The sequence below is a fragment of the Microtus ochrogaster genome, chromosome 1 (genome assembly GCF_000317375.1).
Source record: "Microtus ochrogaster isolate Prairie Vole_2 chromosome 1, MicOch1.0, whole genome shotgun sequence".
Classification (NCBI taxonomy): Eukaryota; Metazoa; Chordata; class Mammalia; order Rodentia; family Cricetidae; genus Microtus; species Microtus ochrogaster.
Genome location: NC_022009.1, coordinates 103,827,129 through 103,854,061, shown reverse-complemented (window position 1 = coordinate 103,854,061; position 26,933 = coordinate 103,827,129). Strand labels below are relative to the sequence as shown.

The 26,933-nt window shown below is 40.3% G+C and overlaps 1 protein-coding gene across 4 annotated transcripts in view; it reads right to left on the bottom strand.

The window, feature by feature from the left end:
- Trpc4 (transient receptor potential cation channel subfamily C member 4) overlaps positions 1-26,933 on the bottom strand; it is a 165,744-nt gene that overhangs the window by 110,570 nt on the left and 28,241 nt on the right. For 3 of the 4 annotated variants that reach the window (XM_013348890.2, XM_026783208.1, XM_026783471.1), the window contains exon 2: positions 17,853-18,257. The exons of the other annotated variant lie outside the window; for it this stretch is intronic. In XM_013348890.2, the coding sequence (XP_013204344.1) occupies positions 17,853-18,230 (378 nt within the window). In that variant the 5' untranslated portion in view covers positions 18,231-18,257. The remainder of the gene's footprint in view (positions 1-17,852; positions 18,258-26,933) is intronic. 4 annotated transcript variants of the gene reach the window in all.

Here is a 26,933-nt window from a genome sequence, read left to right as displayed (position 1 = left end):
TGAAACTATGCTTATTCTGGCTAAGGCAACTCTGACAGCCTGAGAATTGCTCCAACACCAAGATATGATGATACACATTAAATCCTGCCTCAGCCACTTTTAGCTCAATAAAAATGGTAAAACCAGCACGTATCTTTTTGCTTCTACTCTCCTCCTTTCTAACGTAGATATTATTTAAAATCTTTCTCATTATAGATTAAGATTTGGAGAAACATACACCAAACGCGGCTCTGAGTTTCTTCCCACAGCGCTGTGGTAAAGATGAAAGGTGAAAGCCTGTTGATCTCTACAAATCACTGAACAGCGGGAGGTTATGTATGACAACCCTGGGACTGTTTGGAGAAAGAGCAGGAACTGTCTTGTTCAGTTTCTCCAGATTCATTTGCTTCTCCTCAGATAAACACAGCCCCAATTATAGTGCTGAATTCATCTGCAAGGTAGAACTGCCATTTCCTGGCGGGCAGTTTCATAAGCATACATGTCAAGGTCTAGAAGGTTTTCTGTTGCTAGAATTGTAAGCCATCTCCCCCAGAGCATGCAGGTCTTTGTGATGAACCGCTATGCCCGTGTTCAAAATAATAAGCTTGAATATCTTCTGTCTGTATAGGTACTGTAAGTTACAGTGAAGGAGAATCGATTAAATGACCTTTAACAAGATGTTAACAAGCTGAGTTTAAATGTAACTTCCTAGGAATTAGCAATTACACACAGACTCTGGCCTATTATTTGAGTTTCCACTTATCTTGACTGTGTTTTGCCATCTCTTTTTTGAAACTCCCTGGCCCTTAGCCATCCATGACGATTCTTTATCGGGCTGGCAGTGTGTGGGCATAGGTATTGTTCCACTAATTGCAGCTTGTAGAATGCTACCTAAAGGAACCACCTGTTAACTCTTCACTTTCTCGTCAGCAAAATGCTGAGTATAGTCTTGACTTTCGATTCTTTTAGGGACTAGAGTCAAATTTAGACAGATAAGCATTTTGTGCATAGGATTTTCATAAAGTCTAGCCCGTTCTCATGATTGTAGTTGGTATCTTTACCATCACTGTCATTTCTGTGGTAGCTCTCTTAGTCTCACCAGATGATATGACTCCATCATATCATATCATATCATATCATATCATATCATATCATATCATATCATATCATATCATAAGAGCATGTTCCTTCTAAGGATCAATAAACCCATGTCTTTATTTTGCACACGTGTGTTCCCCACACAGCGTTAGCTGTCCTGCTTGCATTAATTGTGGTTTGTATGGGCGAAGTTCCATCCTTCCAACCACTCACTAACTGCAAGGTGCAGTTGGGGCTCTTGTCACTCATTCTGTCAGCTTTCAGGCATCTAGCAATGAGACAACATCCTTGTCTTCATGCAGAGAAATAATAAAGACACCAACCCTGAGAAAACAAGTTGAGGGATGTATTAAGAATGGAAGAACTTCGAATTATAGGGTTCACAAAGAAAGCCACAGTGGAGGAAGAAGAAAGGAAACATAGAAGAGAGATTAATTACCCCTTTTATTGACAAAGGGAAATGAGGCTGGGACGTTGAAGGATGAGAGGGTCAAGCAATGCTGCGACTATGGGAAGAACATTCTTGGAAGAGGGGACGGTGGCTGTAAATATGGAGAATTAATCCACTGAATAGCAGGACAGTTTGTGGTGGAAGGGTGCAGATGCCAGCACTGGGAGAAAGTAGGCAATGACACACACGCAATGTGACTCATTTTCAGAGCTGTGGCTGTTACTTCATGGAGAACTGAAAAGGCATTGGGACAGTTTGAGCAGAGAGACAACCTGACATGAGCACCCAACGCAGAACCGATCTAGTGTTTGCATTGAGAACCGATTGAAGGGATGCAGGACACTAAAGAGGAGGAAGGCAGTCATCAAGGGAAGAGAAAAATCACAGTGGAGAACTTGACAGGTGGGGTGGAACTGGATAGGTTACCAAAGTGAAGCCATTGGGATTTGGTAATTGAATATTATGGGATGTGAAATTGAAATTCCACACAGAGAGATCAAGGATGACAGAATGCCCAGACCTGAGCAGAGTGCAGGCTAACTTCTTGTGAGCATTCTCAGAGCAGAGGTTTAGAGACACAAAGGAGTTCACGTTATATAGTCTTTTTACGTTAGTCTTGAAATGACACGCGCACCTCCACATCTGACAGTTATCGACATACAAGTAGTATTTAAAGCCATGAGCCTGAATGCCATTTTGCAAGCGAGAAGTGAGCGCAGGGAGAAAAATAGGAGTTAGAGGTTTGAACTCGCTGACATTTCAAAATTTAGATTTCGAGAAGATGAGCAAGGAGCTGTAAAGGGTATTGAGAAAACAGACCGCCGAGCCGACGACCGTGCAGTGTGAGATGCAGGATGCTGAGAGCGGTACAGCAGAACAAGGACTTGAAGCTCCTCTTAACAACCAATGCTATTAATACGAGCAAAGATGAGCGTTATTATGTGAGGGAGTAGGAAACATGTCTCGCGGTCTTGCTGCATGTCTGGGAGAAGAGGGAAAAAGAGCTAATCATGAAGACAAGTGGGAACCACACATACTCACTCGCAATGAATCATCATGCCTACAGAACCAAACGTAGTCCAGATGGCTGCATACCTTTGTGCAGCCTTCTCTGGGTTCCTGGTTCCAAGACAGAGAGGGTGGAGACTGGGATTTTGCCAGATAATATTATAAAGGGAGTGTGTCCACAAACTATCTGTTACTGTACCGAAAACTTGGGATAATCGACGTAAAAAGGCAAAGGGTTGCCTTTGGCTCGGGTTTAGAAGATTCAGTCCATGACAGATTTCTTGATGCTTGGGTCTGTGGGGCACATCATGACTGTCTTAGAGGCTCACTAACCTTACAGTATATTACCCGTGACATAGCTCCTCTCATTGACTCCATATATTAAAGGTCCTGCCCTTCCCACTAGTGCCATGAGAGCATGCCTAGACCTTGAACACATGCTTCAGATACACGCTACAGTCAGGCACGAGGGAAAGCGTGGTGCTGATGAGAGGCCACGGTGATGAGCCACTGAGTCTGTGAAGCCACCAGCAAGTGGAAAGTGGTGGAATGTGAGTTCTAGAGAAAAAGGAAGAGGGACAAAATCACGAGCCTACATAATTCTGCCAATAGTCAATGTCAGTTCTGTGTAGGGACCTGGGAGTGTGGTGAAGTCCAGGATGGTATTTGGCAAGCAAAGCAAAGTGTAACTGGGGCAGAGTGTTAGGAAAAGATGAGCGAAGTGACGGGGAGAGGTGATGAAGACCATGCCAAGTGAGTGACAGGCGCCTGGCAAGAGATGCTCAGACTTCAGATGAGCAACCACCTTCGATAACAAATAAGGGGAAGAAAATGACAATATCTGATAACTCCAGATATGATCAAGATGCATAAGCAGAAGAAACCGCTGAGATAAACATGAAAGACATAAGAAATTAAATAAAGCTAAGGTAGAAAATTACCTGGACTAGAAACAGGCAGTCAAACACAACAGGTATTCACAAACTCAGAGACAGGACTAGACAATTTCATAGGAGGTGCAACAAGAAAAACTTGTTGTGGGGTGTTATAGGCAGGAGGGCAAAACTACAAGGAAAGAAACAATATTCAAAGCTGCAAGGGGTTGAAGAGACAGCTCCACTGTCCTCAGAACCCACATTAACAAAATAAAGACATGGTGACCTACATTTGTAAGCCCAGTACTGGAGAGGTAGAAAAAGTGCATCCCTGGGACTTGCTGACCATTGACCTATCCTAATTGCAGAACACCAGGTCAATCAAAAAGTAAATAAATAAAAAAAGAGGAAGGTAACTGAGGAATGACATCGAAGGGTTACCTTTTGGTACACTGTGCATGGATACCCACATGCATGCACTCAAATGAACATATACCTAAAAATAAACATCATGCATACAGATACACACATGCATGTGTATATGCATTACACACACACACACACACACACACACACACACACACACACACACACCACAAAGGCTATAAGTGGAAAGTATCAAGTTACTAAGTCACTAACATAAGCACAATTACCAATATAGGGTCAGTCAAAAATTCAAACCCAGAAAGTACATAACAGTCAACTAAGATAGCGATAGCCTACAAAGCTATCTTTTTTTTAATTGACAGGGAAATTCAAGTGAAGCTCATGACCGCCAAACAGCAGAGTGAAGTCCTAATATTAATATACAGAAAATAATGATAGTGCCAATCACAAGGGCCCAAGAAAGAAAAATCTAGGACAAATGAAAGGGATAGCAAATAGTAATCCATCAGTTCTAACAAGCCAACCAAGTCTGATACTAACAGGAAAGAAAGTGAAGAATGGTAGTCTAAGCCACCAGAAAAAAAAGTCAACAAGAATTAGCAAATATATGTCAATAATAAACTCAAGTGTAAATGCCTCAACTCACTAATAGAAAGACCCACAATATCTGACTGCATTATAAAACCATAGGTTGTCTCTAAGAATTATACCCACTGGTAGAGACATCCACAAATTGGAAGTTCAAGAATGGATTCAATCTTAGAAATGAACAAAACTTAAACATAAACCACTTTAGCTATTCTGATAGCTGGTATTGTAGATTTTGAGTCAAAATTATTATCAAGAGATTGCAAAGGCTATTAATAAAAAGAGCCATTCATCAGGAAGATAAAACAATTATGAAAACATAGGCACCAAACATTAGTGCTTCAAATTTCATAAAACCATAATAGACATAAAATTTCAAATTATCCTCATAAAACAAGAGTGGATGATTTCACTGTACCCTGTTCTCCTCTTTCAATAGAGCATTCAAAATAAAAAATAAACCAAGAAATGTCAGAGTTACACAACACCACAGAGCAAATGGACCCAACAGATATCTGTAGAATATCACATCTAAAAGAAACAAGATATATACTTCTCACTGTATCCAAAGGAAATCTAGAAAATAATGGGTACTTTTCTAGACACATATGACCTACCAAAATTAAATCAAGCATATAGAAGTAATATAAACAATGACAAAAATTAAAGTATAGTTGGAATTTTCTTTGGGCCACCAACCATCTCCCAAGTAAAGACACAAAGACTCATTATTAATTATAAATATTTGGCTTTAGCTTGGCCTTATCCTACTAGCTCTTTTAAGCTACTTTAATGTGTTTCTATTCATTTACATTTTGCATCGGGGCTTTTTACCTTTCTTTCATTCTGTATGCCCTACTTTCTTGTTTCTTCTGTGTCTGGTTGATGGGCTCCTGGCATCTCATTGGTGTCTCTTTTTCCTCCTTCCCTTTCTTTCTTCTTTGAGCATAATTCCTCTTTCTATTTGTTCCCTCTGCCAGGAAGCCCTGCCTATACCTCCTCTCTCACTATTGGCCTTTCAGCTTTTTATTAGACCGATCAGGTGCCTTAGGCAGGCAAGGTAAAACAGGAACACATCTTTACATAATTAAACAAATGCAATATATTTACATAGTTAAACAATTATTCCATAACATTAAAGCAGTGATAAAAAGTTTCCCAATAAAGAAAGACTCATGACCAGATGAATTCAACACTGAATTGTTGTAAGCATATCAAGAAGAGCCAGTGCTCCTCAAACTGTCCCATAAAACACAAAGGAACAGAACTTTACCAAGCTCATTCTACAAAATTGGCATTACCCTGAAATGGAAAATAGAAAAGACCATAACTAGAAATGTAAAAGACCAAACAATGAAAACTATAAGTGAATTTCCTTGACAAATATATGTGTAAATTTTCACAATATAATTCCTCAAATTTAAAGAACACCATTGATAAGAACCTACATCATTATCAACTTGGTTTCATTTGAGGAATTCGAGATTGGTTCAATATATATAAATAAATGATAATTTAGGATAAAAATTCAGGATAAAAATAGAGTTAAGGACAGAAATCAATGATCATTTTTATCAATGCAGAAAAGACAGAACAAAATTCAATGCTTGTTAAAGATAAAAATGCTAAAGAAACTAGGAGTAGAAAAAACATACCTCAATACAACAAAGGTTATAAATGCTAAACCCACAGTCAGTATTATTCCAAACTGTTAAAACCTAAAAGCATTTCCTCTAGGTCCTTGTAACAGCTTTATTCATTCTTATTTGGTATAATGTTCATGTCTTTTGGTAGAGCAACAAGAGAATAGAATAAAGTAGATTAAAAGATGAAATGGGAAAATCTATTTTTATTTGTAGATGATATAACCCTGTATATTAAATAACCTAAACATTTTACCAGGACACTCTCTGACCTAATAAAGCCTTCAGGAGAGAAACAGGGCATAATATCAATTTATAAAATTAGTATCTTTTATAAGTGTGAATAATAAACTCAAATAATGAAATGAATGAAGGGGAAGCTTCCATTTATACTAAGGAAAACCCCAGAAATAGGACTAAGAAGAAAAATATACTGAAGATACTAGAGCATGTGAGAAACTATTTAAGTCATAACTTGGTAGAATGAATATTGTGAAAATGTCTTTGCTGACACAGTTAATCTACAGACTCAATATAATCACCAAGAACATTCTAATTCGATGCCTCACAGAACTAGAACAAATAGTTTCAAAGTTCAAGTGAAAGCAGAACAGATAGCTGAAGCAACCGTTAGTGTAAGTGCAATGCTCAGGATATCACAATACTTGATAATAAATGTTGTAATATGGAGCGGCGGGGCTGCGTCCCAGGCACCTGGCTGCCCGCATGGCTAGCTTTACCCAAAATAATTACACGGAAACTGTATTCTTTTAAGCACTGCCTGGCCTCTTATTGGCTAGCTCTTACATATCAATATAACCCATTTCTATTAATCTGTGTAGCCCATGAGCTGGCTTACCAGGAATGATCTTAACCTGCGTCTACCTGGAGTGGGAAAATCATGGCGACTCCCTGACTCAGCTTCTTTCTCCCAGCATTCTGTTCTGTTTTCTCCGCCTACCTAAGGGTTGGCCTATCAAATGGGTCTAGGCAGTTTCTTTATTAATAAGAAATCACTCCCAAATCAAATAAAGTAGGTCACAGAACCATGACAACAGCATAAGATGGCACAAAACATAGACACAGACCAGTGATGAGGACACAGAAATAGAGCTATATAGTCAGATTTAACTAATTTTTGACAAACTTGTCAAAAGCATGCATTGGACAAGCAACAGCCTCTTTAACAAATGTCTCTGAGGTCAAAGACCTTAGCATAAGACCTGAAAATTCTAAAGGAAAACAACCCAAGTTGCACACACACACAGGGGTTTCTGATACAGACTTCAAATGCACAGGAGATAATTCCATCCCTAGAACTGACTAATGAGATTGAAAGAAATTAAAAAGCTCCTTCTCAGCAAAGGAGACAACCATGACAGTGGAAAGAGTGTACAGAACTGAAAAATCTTTGCCAACTACAGCTCAGACAGGGGATCTACATCTAGGATATATAAAAACTATAAATATTAAACAGCAAAAATCAAATTGTACAATCAATTAATGTACAATTGACTGTATAGGAAGTTCTCAAGTAAAAGAAATATAGTCAATAGACTTGAAAAGATGTTCAACATACTTACCCATAGGGCAAATTCAAATTAAAACCACCTTGAGAGTGGATCTCATCAAGAAATCAAATGGTTAAAAAATTCTGACAAGGGCGTTAGGAATGAGAAAGACTAATTCACCGCTGATGGGAATGTGAAATTACGCAGTAGCTAAGAAATTCAGTGTGGAAGTTCCTGAAATGACTGGAAGGACCTCCCATCTCACCCACTATACCATTCTTAGTTATATGCCAAGAAGCCTCAAGTCAATATACCATAGAAATATCTGCTTACGCACGCGCGCGCGCACACACACACACACACACACACACACACACACACACACATTGTGAGTTCTCTATTCAAAACAACCAGGAAATGGAACCAGACTGAATACCCATTGACATGAATAGATGAAGACCATGTGGTGCACTCAAACAATAGACTCGCATGTAGTCACAGAGAGTGACAAAATAAAGGTATTTTCAGGGACATGGAGGCAACTGAAGCCACCATTAACCAAAAAATAAAAAAAAAATCCAATATTGCATATTTTCTTTCAGCATGTTAAGCCCGATTCAAAATGATACACTTGTGCACACAGAAACGGATGTACAGATAAGGATAATAATTGCCTTTGGCATTTCCTTCACCAAGTATAACTAACTTTTTTTGTTTGATTTTTGGAAAAGGATTCGTTTCTGAGATAAGGGTGTTTGCTTTACTGTGTTGGTGGAGTGCCTCCCCATGAGAAGTGCAGAACTAGCTAATGCATTGTGATGCTTTCCATTCCGTGCTAAACAGAATTACTCTGGTCAGTTTTGTCCTATGCATTGTAGATTTCCTTTTCCAAATATTTTCCAACTTACAATTCTATTCTAAATATACAAAGACACACATTCTATTAACTTAGTGTAGAGTGAGTTCGCTTTAGAAAACACATTTTAAGATCTCTTTTAGGGCTTAGAAATCTTTCCAAATTGTTTTTTCCCAATTCATATCTTCTTTATGAGATTTGTGGAAACTGAATGAATCCAGATATACATTCATAACGATTGATAGAGAGATGCCAAGTCCTGTTATTTGAGGTTTCAATGAAACCTCAAAACAAAAATATGGAACAAAATACAATTTATGTTCATTTTTAATGTATATTGCAAAGTTTCTCTATCAAAATCACATAGTCCGAGTCTGTTAAGTTGGTCACAGCTGTTACACTGGGGAGCCAGAGAGATGACTCAGCAGTTAAGAGCACTGGCTGCTCTTGCAGAGAACTTGGGTGCCTGGCACCCACATGGCAGCTCACGAACATCTGTGATTCCAATTCCAGTGGATCCAATGCCCTCTTCTGAACTCCATGAACACTGAACGTGTGTGATGCACATATATACATGCGTGCAAAAGGCCCATACACAAAAAATAAATAAATAAATCTAAAAGTAGCATATCACACTGGATTGTTCTATACAATAGAGGAGAGTCAGTGGCAAGATGTTAGGGACAAAATATCATGAATCTTTACATCATAATGCTCCGCGATAGAGCAACTCTCTCAACATGGATGCAAAGAGAATGAGACCTTGCTGTTGTAATATGGTGATATACTACTGCATACTTTTACCAATAGCTTAATCTCTTTGAAGAAATGCATGATAAATTGATGTGGGAGTGATTTCTTATTAATAAAGAAACTGCCTAGGCCCCTTGATAGGCCAACCCTTAGGTGGGTGGAGCAAACAGAACAGAATGCTGGGAGAAAGAAGCTGAATCAAAGAGTCGCCATGATTCTCCCACTCCAGACAGACGCAGGTTAAGATCTTTCCTGGTAAGCCAGCTCGTGGGCTACAAAGATTAATAGAAATGGGTTAGATTAATATGTAAGAGCTAGCCAATAAGAAACTGAAAGCAGTGTTTAAAAGAATACAGTTTCCGTGTAATTATTTCGGGTAAAGCTAGCCGTGCGGGTGGCTGGGTGCCGGGGACGTAGCCCCGCCGCTCTTAATACAACAATAAATATAGACTGTTCACTCAAAAAATTTCTCAGTCACAGAAGATATAAAACAGAATGAATAACAATAAAAAACTATGGACCCCTGGCATCCAAAGGTACATCAATGTCTTCTAATGATAAAATGTCTGGAACTCAAATGACAGCATAGATACAGAATGGTCCTAGGATATGTGCCAATTACCTGGCTATAAACTGGCTAACTGGATATGTGATTGAGTCAGTTACCTTAAATGTGCTTGAGGGGTTAAGGGTGGGGTTGTTGCCTGTGTCTGCCTGCTGGTTGCCATGAATTAAGCCACTTTCTCTTCAACCCATTTCCACTACTATATACTGCTTCACCACAGGTTCCAAAGCAGCTGAGCCTACCCACCATGGTCAGAAAACTGCTCTCTGAACAGGAGACTGAAATTTTACGGAGAGGAAAAGGTGTGTTTTAACTCAGATGCTTTGCCACAGAGGTGGAGAGCGGAATAACATGGTAGGCTGTATCACTTTTCAGGCGACACACCACAGGGAACAAATGAAGAAATTACAATTTCGTATTGAGTCTTTGCTCGTTCTGCTTGCCCACTTTCTGTCACAGCTTAAAGGGAAGTCTCATCCACAGGAAGTCCCCTCCTTGCTTCGAACCTGTGGTGAGATAATATGCCATGCCAGAAAATGCTGGGTAGAGAAAAGCTGCTCACCTCATGGTGCCCAGAAACGGAGAGTAAACAACAAAAGGTCAGGGTATAGCCATAGTGACCTACCTTCATTCCACCTGACGTGACCCCCTAAAGACACCACAGGCATTCACATAAGCGTGAGCTGAGGACTCAGCCTTCCACACCCTGACCCTAGGAGAGTGCTTAGGATCCAAGCCACATCCTCACCCAGAACACGACATCTCCTTTAGTGTTTATCTCTCCACCTTCAGAGATTTCCCTCCCTGTTGATCAGATGTGGTGGATGGTAAGGGGGAAACAGTGAAAACCAGGTATGTATAACTGATGATGCCCCGTGCTCCACCTCTAGGATCTGTCCCAAACCCATTAAGTCATCTATGTTTTTAGGGGAAGGATTTTCATTTCTGTTATTTTTATTATGAAGGTATATGCAAGGAACACAGCAGTTCATGTTTTCATTGAAACATTTGAGGTGTACAGAAAAGGCCAGTGTCAAAGGAGGCAGGGCTTTAACCCCATCTTAACAAAGGCAAATGAGGGGAAAGTTCTGTGTTGCCTTGTAGAAAATCCTCCTCCAGCAAGATGGCAGTGTCTGTCCCTGCAGAGGCTCAGCCATCAAGGATCAGCTCAGAAGCAAGCTGCTGGCAGAAGCCCTGCCTTCCACCGGAGCACTGATGTATGCTGGGCCTGACATTCATCTCCCACACTCCCGCTAATGTGCCGTTCTCACCTCCCTCTTCCAGCAATTCCTCAGTGTGCCAGCAGCGTCTCCTTTATGACTGCCAGTCTCTCCTGCAACCATCCAGGAGGAAATCGGGCAAGTTCCATGAATCCTGAGATTTTAACGTTATCGAGATACGCCAGGAGCCTCTGGCTGAATAGTTCTGCAGAGCCACGGTGCTCAAGATTACTAGATTTTATTTCCAGGCTGTGGCATGCTCTCAATTGCTGAGGCAGCAGCGTATGACATGACCAAAGAAGGAGTTCAATCAAACCTGCACTCGGCTCCCTCTCTGCATATCCCTAACAGTTAAATGCTGACCTCTGACCGGGACTTTCTCCACTTTAGTACCCATGTCCCTGCATTTGTTCCTAGTTTATTGACCTCTACTACTTAACAGAGACTGCCTTGGATAACTGCTCCATGAAGTTTGTATGGCTCCCGTAAGAGCCAGTAAAAATGAACCCTTAATTCAATGCTGTCATTCAGGAAGCTGAAAAAGGGGCCAGTTAAGTCCAGTTGGCCTTCTGTGTCAGTAGATCCAGCCAAACGCTGTGGATTGAAAACAGTTGCAAAAATTAAAAACGACCTCTGAATTGAATATAGTTTTTTTTCTTGATTTTCTCCAGACAATCCAAGAATTTATTAGACATGAAAATTACAGTAAGCATGGGGACTCGGGTTTCTGTTTCAGCAGCCCTCGCCTGACATACCGACCTGCAAAGAAATAAGTTCCTCTGGGCTCACAAGTTGGGAGAGCCAGTGGCTGCACTCATTTGGAGCTGGGGTGATGGCACAGCATGACGTCATGATAGGAGCGTGCATATACACTGGGGTTAGCCATTCCCCTCACCCAGAGCCAGGGAGAGAGCAGAAGAGGAAGGGTGTGCCCTCAGCAAGCTGAAGACCTGTCACCGGGCTCCATCTCACAGTTCCCTCCACCCCCAGATAGCTGTACAAGCTGAGGACCACACTTTTAACATATAGGTCTTTGGGGAGTTACAGCAAGTATTGTCTGTAACTTACAAATGATTCCCTACATACAGCTTCTATGAAAATATAAACCTCTGACTATAAGAAACTTGAGCATGCACAGGCTGTGGTAGGTAAGAGAATCCTGACACCAATCCCTTTAGATAACTGTAGTTAGCTACTCAGATTGACTCAATCAAGTTAGCCACTCTTAATCAAATGCCAAGGTCCAATTGAAGAGCAGAAGGAAGGAGAAGATGAGCAAGGAAGTCAGGACTACGAGGGGTTGGTCCACCCACTGAGACAGTGTGCATGAGCTAATGGGAGCTCACCAAAGCCAGCTGGACTGGGACTGAACAAGGATGTGATCAAATCAGACTCTCTGAATGTGGCTGACAATAGGGGCAGACTGAGAAGCAAATGATAATGGCACTGGGATTTGTCTCTACTGCATGTGCTGCTTTTTGGGATCCTAGTCTGTTTGGATGCACACCTTCCTAGGTCTGGATGGAGTGGGGAGGGCCTTGGACTTCTCACAGGGCAGGGTACCCTGCCCTCTATTAGGACTGGAAGGAGGGGGGTGAGTGGGAGGGAAATGGGAGCAGGGGAGGAAGTGGAAATTTTGAATGGTATTATTTATAAAGCAATAAAAATTAAAAAAAAAGAAAAAGAAATGGCAAAAACAAAAGAACTGTCCATGAAGCTTCCTCTGGAGCTCACATGAGATAACAAGTGGTCACAGATATGTTCTAGATCTGCTATGGGGCGCCAGTATTAGTTTAAAATTTGTTCTGAGGGTGAAGGGATGGCTCAGGGGTTAAGAGCACTTGTTGCTCTTGCAGAGGACCTGGGTTCAGTTCTCAGCACCCACACGGCGGTGCTCACAAGCCAGAACTCCAGTTCTAGGGGAAACAATCGCTCTGCAGATACCAGGCACACATGTGCATATATGCAGGCCAGACAGTCACAGACAGAAGATTAAAATCCAGAGTATGAACTCTAAATAAATAGTTATGTCTATTTCAGTTCCTTACGCTTGCTGTTACTATGCACAAGTATGGTTATACTAGTGTTCCCTACTGATAAAAGCCCATGTACATTCTGTAAGGAGCCAAGAAGAAATACCATAACTCAGTTACACAAGAGACAGTGTGAGAACTGTGAAAAGCAAAAGCCAATCAGTCACCCGCTGTCACTTCATTTAAGCCAGAAGAGATTACATACCAAGTAATACATTTGCTGCTATCAACTTTTCTCAGCCTCCAGTCTACTCTTCATGAGATAGTTTTAACCTTCTCTTCACTGTGCTTGCTAAGCTCTGGCACGCTCAGAGCTCATAACTGGGCATATCTGTCCAGGGCTTCCAATAAATGATTCAAACAATGCTGATGGGAAACATGGACATCTAAACCTTCATTGATCCAGAAAATGAATCCGTAAAAGACAGACAACGACAATGAAAATGAGAACACTTCCTGATCAATGTATTTTCAACTGAACTAACTACTCTAGGATCTCACTGCTGAACTAGTCAATAATATCATTCTAACAGGATTTCAAGGGATTAGTGGGAATCTCCTGGAAAGCAGGTTAGCACCATATAGTTTAACATCCAACACAGAGAAGTGTGTGTGTGTTCTACCAGTTTCAGCATCCCCTAAGCCACAGCTTCCCTTAGTCTTAGGTCAAGACAAGCAGGAGCCTCTTCTGGGAACTTCTTCGAAGTGTAAATTTCAGAGCGTCATTTCAAAGTTGTTGCTGTGTCAGAAACCAGAGGTGGAACCCCCAGCATCCCTCAGGCCCTCCCTGTGATTCTGAGGATGCTGAAGTCAAAGAACCACTGGTGTGAACAAAGCGTGGGAAAGCCCGCTCGGCTTCCCAATGCAGCTATACTGGGGCAAAGGTCACAGTCATTGATCTGGCCTCTGAAGACATCTATAAGGAATGTCAGCTGGAAACAGTTCAAAGCTGACTAACCAATCAACTGAGAAGACTGAAAAATAATCCCTGGCCACTGTCTCTAGGGAAGTGAGGTTCGAAGAAGGGTAGAGAAAAGTTCAGAAAACCAAAACGTACCCAAGGAGATGAGTGTAAGGTTGCTAGCAAGAGGGCTGTCCCAGGGAGAGTACACAGTGTACCATCTTCTCACAGAGGCCGAGAATCATAGGCTTGCTGTGCTCTCTCACTGTACCCCCAAAAAATCAACTATTGTTCTTTTCATCATTATGCCAATGATTTCAAAAAAGCTTGACATGCCAAAACCCAATTTATAAAGACCGACATTTAATACAGAAGGAGTTACATGGCTATCTTCCACTCAACTAGGAAAACTAAACCTTTTCATTAAAAGCCACACTGAGAAATGTTACTTGATATGCTAAAGACCCATAAATATATCAGTGAAGACTAAGAGTAAAAGGTGAAAAGCTACATTAGGAGCTACAGAGATACGAGTCATTTATTTACTTTACTGTCCTTATTTTTTAATCTATCTACTTTATCCAGTTCCATTTTGACCTCCAATTTTAATTAACTCTGAGTTATCAATATCCGTTAAAAGCTAAATATATCCAATCTGGTCCCCTTGGCCTTTTTCTCATAGAGTCTACTTCAGCCAATGTATTCTCATATAATTTCCCAAGGTATTAAACCAAACACCCCTATTCTTTCCCTTATAGCTGTTTCCTGCCCTCACACCCCTGACCCTATAACAGAGTGTGTTCATCAAATTCCATTATTTTAACTTCATAAAGATTATAGAATTTTTTCCTGCTACCTTTTCTGTTGTGACCATCTTTATTCTTAATTCCATAGTGGATTTTATTTTTCCTTTTCTTTCTTCAGAACTAGAGTTTAACACTCTTGAGACTAGGAACGCTCTCTGTTTTTGGGCTCCACACAAGGCCTAGCAGGCTGAGGCAGAAATTGCTCCCCGGCGAGTGTAATTAAGAAGTATTCCAATTCATTTGATGTCTCCCAGCACCGATGATTTTAGCATGCCACCAAACACTGGGTCTTTCCCAGAGGAAAACAAATGTAGCCCGTGACAAATTTGTAAAATAATAATATATCTATAAGGCACAACGTATTTCAGGATCTTAATTTTAGTGGTTTTATATTAGAACCACATCTTGGCCTTCACTTCAAATTACATTTATTAAACCTACTAGATTATTACTGTCTTTGTGTTTAATAAACCAGAGACCTCACATTAGTATTGGTGTATGTCAAAATATTTCAGGATGAATATGTAACTATACATCTAGAATTGGCTGTATTACCCCAACACACAAGATAATTTCAATAAATGTAAGCCTTACTTAAAAAGTTAAACTTTATTTGGGGGGGAAGGGAAGTCCAGTTAAAAATATACTTGTTTTCCCACATCACATGATGTATGGAAAACTGACATTCCAAGAGATGTTGTGTGTATCTAAAAGATGTATTATATAATGAAATAACCCATGCACAGCCAAACACTAACTATCAACGCGGCTCTCAACACATTGTTTATGGACTTTTATGGATTAACTTTATACATTCAATACATTCAAGCTGCCGACGCCTCATTTCCATGTGGAGCACCCCAGGAACTCTGAGGTAGCCTAGTTCTTCAGAAATGATCAAGTTCAAATCAAAAAGGGCAGTGTTCCTTTATTATCCTTCCCAGGGGTGGAATTCTAAAACGCACAAATAGAAAAGGAATTCTTGGCCAGAAGACTCATGTGAGAGACATCTTCCAGAAACACGCAGCCTGGGAAGCATCAGCGCCCTGGCAGACTGCAAACCTTTACTACTTTCTATTAATAATCTGGGTCCAAGTGCCTGTAAGGAGCCAGGACCTACTTGTGAGATGAGGACTTAGCTCAAAAGTTGAACATTTTCCAACAAACACTCTCATAATAGCAGGTACCTTCTCCAGACACCAGATTTCTCTGGTTAGCGCAAATGTCATTGTCTAAAGGAACACTGGAGAACCCTCTACAAAGCAGAATTGATGAGTTCCTTCAGTAACACATGAAAATCACATTAACTGGCTATTTTGTTCCAGAGACTTCTAGGCTACTGATGGTCTACATGGAAGACCTAACCCCTGGCCTATGGCTACCTACATGAAGTTAAACAAGAAGAAATACAGTATGTTGCTACTAAACATGTAAATGCTTTAGGGGTATGATGACAGACATAAATTTAAAGACGAAAGTTGACTTAGGGGTAGCAGCTTGGGTCTTCAATGTCCCCTAGAAGCTCCTGTATTGAAGCCTTGGTCCCAGAGCAGTGTTAAAAGGCAGAGCTTTCAGGAAGCGATTGAGGTCTTTCTCCTCATGAATACATTATGTCTAGATTGATGGGCTATGTCATCACTGAGAAATGACAGAAACTCTTGCAAGGAGGACCCAGGAAGAGGAAAGAGATCCTGGAAGCTGTGCCCTTGAAGGGTGTAGGTTTTCTCTGACCCATCTGTCCTTTCTCTGGGGTCTTGTGAGGAGGTGAGCAGTTCTCTCTGTCATATCTTCTCTACCATGTTGTTCTGTCTTACAGCACAGCCCACAGCGAGAAAACAATGCAACTGCGAGCTGTAATTTCTGAAACCTTTGCTCCCCTGAGCTGGTTACTCTTCAAAGCCATGTCACAACGATGCAGCTCTAACAGTAAGAGTTTACAGTAAGACTTTAGCTTACGCACATTAAACCAGATTCTTCCATTTTCCATTGGGGTGTTTGAAACCCCTTAGTGGTGAAACCCTGGGATCTAACAGTGAGCTTGTCTCTAGGTGTGGCTGTGTCTTGTATGCCCCAAAGTAGGTTATCTCAAGTTTCCAAGGGTCAATGATCCTATCCATGAAGTTTAACAGTGTAACAAGATGACCCACAACTGTATCTGAAACAAACAACAACCAAAATGGCAAAGCAACAAGCGGAGAAGTATGATTCCTTAAAGGGTTAGTTTATCAATATTTTGATTCAGGGAAGAAGCAGGAGTGAATGAGGATGAGATTTGAGAATGCACCATGAGAAACAAGGTATCTCAAAACTCAAAGAGATGCTCGGCTACAGTTGTCAACCCATCCACTGTGAAGATATTGATAAAAGTGCTTCAGAGAAGCAAATACAAGAGTAGACAGAGCACAGATGGGCTATGTGACTCCACACACACTATCAATATTCAGACACAGAAAACCGTGTGTTGTCAAAAGGGCAAAAGTTGCTAGAACTATTTAGATGCATCTTTGAAAGATTTTGGGAGCCATGGTAGCATCTGCAACTATCCATCATTAGCCTTGATGCAGGGAAGTCAAGAGGTCAAGGTCTAGGAAACAAATCAAACAGGCCTTTCTGGCACAGCAGTGGGCAGCGACAAAGCAAAAGATCCAGACAGATGCAAACATCCCTTTCTTGTTCCCATCTATCGTCGCTCTGTTTCTATAGTGATAAACACGCGGAGAGTAAGCATAACCGTCTGCGCTGTACCTACATTCATCTCTTCTCAGAGCAAGAAAGCGTTGCTGCCCTTCTGCCACTAATAAATGTCTTGTCCTACAGGCAGAGCTGAGCTTCTTTCTAGCAATTACTTCTTCTTCTTCTTCTTTAAGGATGAATTTACAAAGAAGCCTTGAGAGTGTATTAACAGACAATATCAAGTTTAGATGGGAGTATCCACTGTTTCGGAAGACACGGAGACCCACAACAGGCAAGGAGGTTAAACAGAAAAATAATCTAGCAAATTACAGTTTGATAGCCCAGATTCTTGAACTGAAATGAAAGACCAAAAGGAAAACCACACACACACACACACACACACACACACACACACACACACACACACACACATATTCAGGGTGTTTGCAAATCTAAAATGCCTTTCCATAGGCATAATAACCAGATACACCACTTTCAAGCCCACCTGCTTCTCTCCACTTGGCTTTTTGTGGTTCAGCAGCAGCTCCACGGCTCCCACCACCTCTTTCCGGATAGCGTGAAGCAGCGCATCGCCAACGTAGACGTTGAAACTCAGCAACAGTTCAATCAGCTCCAGGTTCTCGTTCTCAATGGCGATGAGAAGAGCAGTCCTCCCAAGGGGGTCAATGCAGTTGATGTTGATCTTAAAGTAAATCTCAGCTTCCTCGAGGGACTTCTTGACACTCGCATAGTCCCCCTTCTCCACTGCATTCAAGTAGGCTTTCTCAGAGGGTGAGAGTTCAGACTCTGCTCTGACAATCCTCAGGGGGATGCGGTCTCTGTAGGGGGCGTTGACATTTCTTTTGTAATAGAACTGAGCCATGCTTCAGGCCATGCTAGTCCGTCATCTCTGGAAAACACACAGAGGAAGCCAACTGTGAGCATCAGGGTGCATCCAAGGCTGTCAGACACAATCATCAATGACAACAGTGTCCCCACTGATGCTGCCTCTCCTAGAAAGCAGAAGTTAACACTTCTTTTGTTAAAAATGTCATTAATAACTCCTACATGTTAAATTAATCCATTTCTATTAATCTGTGTTCGGCATGAGGCTGTGGTTTACCGTAAGAGTATAGTGTCTGTCTCCTTCGGCAGTTACATGGCATCTCCTTAACTCCTACTTTCTCTCTGTATATCTCTGTTCAGATTTCCCGCCTGGCTTTACTCTGCTAAGCCATTGGCCGAAATAGCTTTATTCATCAACCAATAAAAGCAACACATATATAGAAGGACATCGCACATCATGTGTGTGTATATGTGCAGTTATGTGCACAAGACTAAAGGTGTCCATGGAGGGCATTTATAAAAGAGGGCATTGGATCCCCTGGACCTATTTGTGTGTCATCCAGCATAGGTGCTAGGAAATGAACTCGGATCCTCTGGAAGAGCAAGAAGTAATCTCAACTGCTGAGCCATCTCTCAAGCCTCAAATACGAGCACACTTAACAGTTTTAAACTTGAGAAACTGAGTTGTTTGCAGATAGCTTCATTCCATTGGTGACCCAAACAATCATGTAATTAAGTTTCCATGCTTGGTTTCCAGATTATTTATCATGAATTTTCTAATATCTAGGTAGAGGATAGTACCTAAGACCATTATTTCATAACCCGTAGCTGTTTAGTACGTTAAAATTGGCATTTTCTTCTTTTCAGGTATCTTCATAGACTATGTATGAATGAGTGTGTCACATTAATTAATATTACACACACAAATTAAGGAAAGCCTGAGTATAATTTAATTATTCCGAGGCTGTTTTGATTTATTGTGAAATAAGAGAAGAATAATTTCTATTACATAAGGGCTAGGAGGTGTCAATATTCTTCTAATACATTAAAAACATCTACAAATTAAAGTCTTTATGATCCCATTTCTCTCTCTCATTTTGAGGATCTGATCTTGAAACCCAATTTTTGCACTAGTGTCCCTATTAAAATCTTTGTCTTTAAGGGAGGGGGGAGCCATTTCCTCAGGCCCTGTTTCGGAGCCTGAAGTTTGTATCCAAAAAAACTTAAGATCAGTGCCACAGACCTCATACGCTAGTTCCGCCTGGACCAGTCTACACGTGTCCTATTGTGACACTCAGCATTTCTGTTCTATTCCCATGCTGTACAAACTTCTGTTATTGCAACCTGTTCTTATGTTCTTGGGTCTATGTTCCTTACAAAATCATATATTTTTGCTAAGAAAGTAAACACAGGTGAAATTAAACTACAAGTAAATTAAACACATGTATGTCGCATGGAAAATCTGTAGAAATAATAATTCATCAAGATTTGGAACTGGTCAAAGGAACGGCAAACAACTCCATTCCATTTCTTCTTCTTAATACTACTAATAATGTCATAAATAAAAAACGAAGACCTACTTTTTACTTCCCATTTACAAAATACAAATAAGATGCCAGTGGAAAGAACATTAGGTGTTGGAGAACTTGGGAGAAAGGAGGAAGGCAGAAGAAGAGAAGTTAGTTTTAAATAAAATTTATTTCATCGAATCCAGTTAACTTCCACAAACAGAACCCATTCAAGTACATTTTAAAGTGATACTAGCCTGAGAGAAAGATACTGTATTTCAGAGATAAAATGGGTGTAAGACATCTAAGAAAACCTGTTTGTTTGTCCATAGCAGAGGAAACCAACACAGAACAAAGAATAAGAAGATGAGAATCAAACTGAGTGCCTTGAAAGGTCTCTATCATCTTTCAAACTCTGGCATTTAAAAAAGTATATATAATAGCTTTCATGAAATGTTCTGGACATATTTGAAACACAATTAAAGTTTATATACACTGGATAAAATCCAAATGTTTAAGGAGGGGTAATGAAACCTAGAAACAGAAGTGAAGCTCAACTCTGCCGCTAAAACCTTCAAGAACACGGAAAGGATGCGCCGCCGTAGCACTAAACTTGGCCTTGTTGTTGCTGGAGGATGCATTGTGTGCATGCAGGAGAAGGGGAGGCAGCAGATAAGGCTGATGGGTTCCTGGGAAAACACACTTATCAGCACCTGCAGACCTGCCACTCAAGGATGGGAAGAGCAGGGTGCTGAGAGCAGAAAATACCTTGACCAAAAATGTTGATAAAAGCCTGGTACAGTCCTACATCTTTGTGATGAGCTTCCTGGAGCAAAATAAAAAATCTCCCCCTCATGATTACAGAACTTTGAGGTCCCCCCTTTTTAATGTCCCTTTATAAATAAAACAATTCTTCATCGTGTCAGATTTCAAAGAAGTAGATAGCAGATGAGGATTAACAGGTAAGAACTTAAAACCTGCAATATAACTTTAGACAGAACCTAAAATTCATTTTTCTTAAGTAGGTTAGGAGATTTAAGGGCAAAATAGAGACAGCTGGGATTTGACATCAACCTGAAAAGAATTTACACCCATCATTAAACAGCATAAATGTGCACAAGGAAACAAGTTCTGGATATTCATGGTTCTGAATGCATATTCCCTGAAGGATCTGCATCATTCCGCAGTGGCATGAACGGGGAATGTGGGTTTCAAATAAGACTAAGGAAATGCATAGCTATCTCCATTTTCAATAAATATTGGAAAGGGTAACATGAATATTCGCCATCTATATACAAGTTTGCGCATGAGATCCCATGCTGTGAGAACTCTAGCTTGAGTCCATGGGGACGAGCTACTATACAATCTTAGCAACTTGGTATGAAATAGTAACAGCAATAAAAAAAAAACCACTTTACTAACTAAAATATTATGACACCCTAGGATTTTAAAGAGAGAAATAAAGATTATACTGATTTTTAAATACGAAGACTCTTAAGATTTAATAGGGACCCAACTTGAAGCCAAAAATTGGATGCAATTTTATTACATGCACGGAGAAACATGGCCCGAAATGACAGTTATTTTAGTTGGCTCTTTAACCTAGGCATGTATTTCAGAAATATATGCAACAAAAGTTAGAATGCTCAGAGTTAAAACACACGCAGCAATTTCTCTTTTTCCTCAAGTTACCAAGCTCTTCTCTCTTGCATTATTCCAGCAATAAATCCTGCTGGTTCCATGCATCTTCCTTTTCGTAAATCGTCCCCTTCTTTGCGCCCTGCCGCATTGCATGCTGGACCACACTTCTCTAATGCTCCATCTTCTTCATCAACATGACCTCTCCCACTGGGCTCTCCTCTCTTTGGACAAAGTTAAATGTTGATGTTGCCAAGGCTGTCCTTCCTTCTGTGAATCCCATTATTCTTACCCCATACCACTCACTTAAAAATTTCCAGGAACTTTAAACTTACGCTATAAAAGACACTATAAAATCTACACTACCATGCCACAACTGTCCATTATTTTCTGGACCTGGGTTGCCCAGTGGGTGGCCAGTAGTCTGTCATTTGTAGCCTTCTGCTTGTCAATTATATTAAATGGCTTTAAGAGTCATTCGTTCTTACTGGCCATGTTTCAATTCTCAGTAGCATCCCTTCTCTGTCTTGTCAGCTTGCTTTATTACTTTATCTCCTTGTCACCTTTTAGATGGACCTTACTAGTAATCTCACTGATGCCCGCAATATCACAGGCCTACTCTGCCTAAGATGCCTATGTGACTAATAATCTCTGGAAGGTAGACTTCATTACAAAAAAGCCCTAATTTATTATAGTCGCCCCCTTGGCCCAGTTTTGAAGATTGTCCACTGTAAACCCTATTCTTGCACTTACAAGAAGGCCAAACTATTTGGCTACTGTGACCCTTGCTGCTTTTCCTAAGGCAACCATTGTACTTCCCTTTGAGCCCCTTGCAACTCCTGCCAAGTTAGAAAACGTTAACCAGAGTAGCTCAGCCTCTGAGAATTGTCCTTTTCTCTCACTTCAAGCAGAACAATGTGGTCCTCTCTTTGAAAGTGTGCTTCACATTCAAAGGGGTCCCTGAGACTTAGGACTGTCCCAACTGAGGAGCATACAGATGACCCATAGCTTTGCGTCAGTGCCCATTTGTTGAATCAATAGCCTGCCTGGTATGGTTTTAAAGCTATCCTTCTGCCATTTTAAATAGTGGAATGTAATTAAACAGTCAAATGACTTTAACCATGTGCCCACAGCTGGTTTAGCACTGTCAGACAACGGCTAGAAAGCAGTCTGCACAAAATATTTTCTTTTTTTTAATGTATTGTTCTTCTCTGGATATTTTACTCCTAAGCCCTTATTAGTTAGATTCAGAATTATAATTCTGACACATAAATTAAGATGTGTGTAATTCTTAAATCTGGAAGATTCAACTCATCTCAATGACCTAATCTCATCAAGAGGGAATCAGATTTTTGTCATTTGTTGGTCCTGGAAGAGGAATATGAGGACAGAGGGAGAAAGACAAAATATTTTTATATTTATTTATTAAATAATAATATATTTAAATAATTTATTTATTATTTATTCTATATCACATATAGAAATAAAATTAATGTACCAAATAATAAGAAACTAAGACATGTGTGTTAGTCTCTAAAAATAATACAAGAAGATAAGAGAAAAACTTTGGGAATAAGAAATCATTAAGAAGTAATTAAATTGAAAGAAAGAAACGATTAATTCTACCATGGAGAGCAGAGAAAATCAGGGATTGGGTCTTGGAAGTCTCCCAGTTTGTAAGAAATGGAAGTTAATGGGACATGAGGTAAGAAATCAAGCGACAACTTGTACAGAGGGGGAGACAGAGGAAAAAACTGAAAAAATGCAGAGTATTTGGGGTACTAATGGCAGATACTTTCATAATTATTCCAAAGGTCACTCATATTAGAATAAGACCCAAGAAGATAAGAATCCACACACAGGGTACAGAAGTACCAATTCTAAGTAAACGGAGGAGTTAAAAGGAAAAACAGGTACCTGCTTGACTAGGAATAGATGCGCCAATACTAATTAGTTCTTTGTGCAGAGAAATGCTGCCCAGTAAACAAAGATTATAAAACGATAAATAATCAGCGCTCCATGGCTCATGTTCACAAATTCTTGCATATCTGTATATCTAAGATGGAATTCTCCTCAACCATGCAAGCAGCTGCCCTGCTAAATAACCATTTGCTTCTCAAAACTCTTTCAGTATTGTCATCTTGTTAAATATTGGACCCTAAACCATGATGTCACGAGTTTCCAGTCTCAATCACTGCCTGCCCTATGTAGTTATGTTTTTTAATCAATTTGACACAAATTGGAGCTATTTAAGAAGAGGGAATCACAACTGAGAAAATGTCACTGTAAGATCAGCCTGTAGGCAAGTCTCGGGGGGCGTTTTCCTGACTGATGACTGATGAGAACCCAGATCATTGTGGGGGGTGCCATCCAAGGGCAGGTGGTCCTGGGTTGTATCAGAAAACAGGTTGAGCAATTTATATTAAAGCTACTGAAATATGGAAAGATAAAATTATTCTCATGCGTATGGAGACTGGTCAACTTTTCCACTAAAAGACCACTTCAGGCAAATGAGGCCACTTCAGGGGAGGGGTAGGTGAGGAAAGGTAAGACAGTGTCCTGCTATTAGTCAGGATATTTTAGTGTAGTGTAACCATGGATACAGTCATCATGCTAAGAAGATGATGTCTGCTGTGAGATCGCATTGTCTATGTATAAAACAGGCGGGCTGCACCCATGAAATCTCAAGAGCATGGTCACCTGGACAAGACCTTCACAAAGGCAATACCACCTGACTTGCCAACAGGGATGAGGGAAATTTCACAATGCCCCACCCTTAGATGAAGAGCTACAGACAATCCATGGCTGCTAAGACAGGGAGACTCAGTCTTCCCCAGGGACAAGTGTTTGGTAGGTTAGTCAGTGCCAAGCAGTAAGACCTAAATCCATACTAACAGAACTAACATGACTCCGTGGTCATGGTTATAACTCATGATGAGTCTTTGGTCTGACACAGAAAAAAATAAGTCCTTATAGCGAGGGAGGAGCAACATAAAATGCCTGCATTTAGATGTACACACACAATTTGTATAAATATATATTTCTGTGAAAGAGCAGCATTCAGGCCTTTTAGGTGACTCTTGGATAGGTAGGTGATGGTGCCATGTGGCTTAACTGTCACTGGTAGCAAAGGTAGTGTGCACCTCAGTAAAAAGACTGATACAGAAAGAGGAAGTGTCTGTCTGATGGATGATCACATAGTAATGATGCTGGAATAACTGGTCAGCAGTTTGGGAAATTGTTAATCTGTAGCTCCACTGAAAACATGTTCTGATTTGGCTTGAAGTTTAATGCTGGGAAGAACAAAGTGATAGGCTAGGCAAACAGCAGTCTCTCCTGTTGATATGAAAGGACTTTGTACAATACAGCAAGAAAAAGAAGATTCTCAGAGACTCGTGAGAGGCATGTATGCCATCTAAAAATCCTTACTACTGTATTAAAATTAACACGTAAAGTTGAAACTTAAAAATAAGGAATTACTTAAAATGAATTTGACAGACAAATTTACTCAATAGAAAAGAAAGTCTGGCCATCTTGTCTGCTTGCAATTTCCAGGAGGATCTATATAATTTTTTCTTTGGGTTTGCCTTATTACTTAGCTTTTCTAGAATCTCGAACTAAAGGCTCAATGTTTTTGTTTATGGCTAGAATCCACTAATGAGTGAGTACATACCATATTCATCTTTTTGGGTCTGGTTATCTCACTCAGAATAGTGTTTTCCATTTCCATCCATTTGCATGCAAAATTCAAGATATCATTGTTTTTGTTTTTGTTTTGTTTTGTTTTTTTACCGCAGAGTAGTACTCTAATGTGTAGATGTGCCACACTTTCTTTAATCCATTCTTCCATTGAGGGGCATCTAGGTCGTTTCCAGGTTCTGGCTATTACAAATAATGCTGCTATAAACATAGTTGAACAAATGCTTTTGTAGTATGATTGGGCATCTCTTGGGTATATTTCCAAGAGTGGTATTGCTGGATCCTGATGTAGGTTGACTCCCAATTTTCTGAGAAACCACCACACTGATTTCCAAAGTGGTTGCAAAAGTTTGCATTCCCACCAGCAAAGGACGAGTGTTCCCCTTACTCCACATCCTCTCCAACATCATTAGTGTTTTTGATTTTAGCCATTCTGACAGGTGTAACATGGCATTTTCATTGGTATTATTTATAAAGTAATAATAATAAAAGTAAAACATCATATCAGTTTTATTTGTACCATAAAACAACGTAGTTATAAATCCATCAAGATACATACAACACTTTTTCAAAGTTATTTGTTTTAGAATAATTTTTAAAAATTTATAAATTTATAACTAATTTAAAAATTATTTGTTTTAACCATGATGGAGAAACCCACAGAAACATCTGACCCGAGCAAGTGGGAGCTCACTAACTCCGGACTGACAGCTGGGGTACCTGCATAAAGTCAAACTAGGCTCTCTAAATTTGGGAGACAGTTGTGTGTCTTGGGCAGTTTGAGGTCCACTAGCAGTAGAGCCATTATTTATCCCTAAAGAATGAACTAGCTCTTTGGAGCCCCTTTCCTATGCAGGGATGCCTTACTCAGCCTAGATACAGTGGGAGGGCCTTGGTCCTACCTCAAGTGATGTGATGGACTTTGTTGACTCCACGTGGGAGGCCTCACCCTCTCTGAGAAGTGAATGGAAGGGGAGGTGGGGGAAGAGGGAGAGGAAACTGGAAATGGCATATAAATAAAATCGTTTTGAAAGAAAGAGAAAGAAAAAGAAAGTTACCTACTCGAATAGCAAAATTAATAGCTCCCTCAGAGAAAAGGCAAATGCAAATAGAAAATGTCATTTTAAAAGTCTTTCAGCTTCACTGATCTCCAAAGTCTGGGAGGTTTATCAATAAGGTAAAACACAGTGCACATGAAATCTGCTAGATTACAGACAAAAGAACAGCCAGTGCCAAGAAGAAGGCAGTGAACACACTTCTCTCGTAAACACTGACAAGGCTTACCACTGAAAAAGAAACAGAAATGCGTGTATGGGCTTTTGAAAGGTTCAAGTTGTTTACCAAGAATCCTTTGCTTCCACCAATCTGCTCTAGAGCCACATTTTACAAGGCAGGCAGTGGGTGAATGGTGATGCTATTTACTGTTGGGGAAAAAACAGAGACTCAAAAGTCTAAATCACCAGTTAGTCCAACTGTGTAATAAACACAGATTTAATGAAACGTCTTCACATAGGGGCTGGAGAGATGCCCAGTTGGTAAGAAGATGTGCTGCTCTTGCAGAGGGCCCAGATTAAATTAGGAGCACCCACATCTGGTGACTCGTAACTGCCTTCCTCTGACGGCACCTGCACTCGTGCCCACAGATCACATGGAGACCCATGTCCATGCACACAACCTAATGCAAAAGTAAATACTGGAAAAGTATCTTTAGATATTAAAATAATGTGTGCTGCATATTTTTACTGTCATGGGAAAACAATTCCACCATGATGAATGGTAACTGGGGATCAAATTTTAAAGACATCTGTGACACTAACAACAAAAATTCTATAATAGGAAGGCTGTTGCTAATTCAGAATGGTTACTTTCCTACGGGTAATTAGTGATACTGTTTT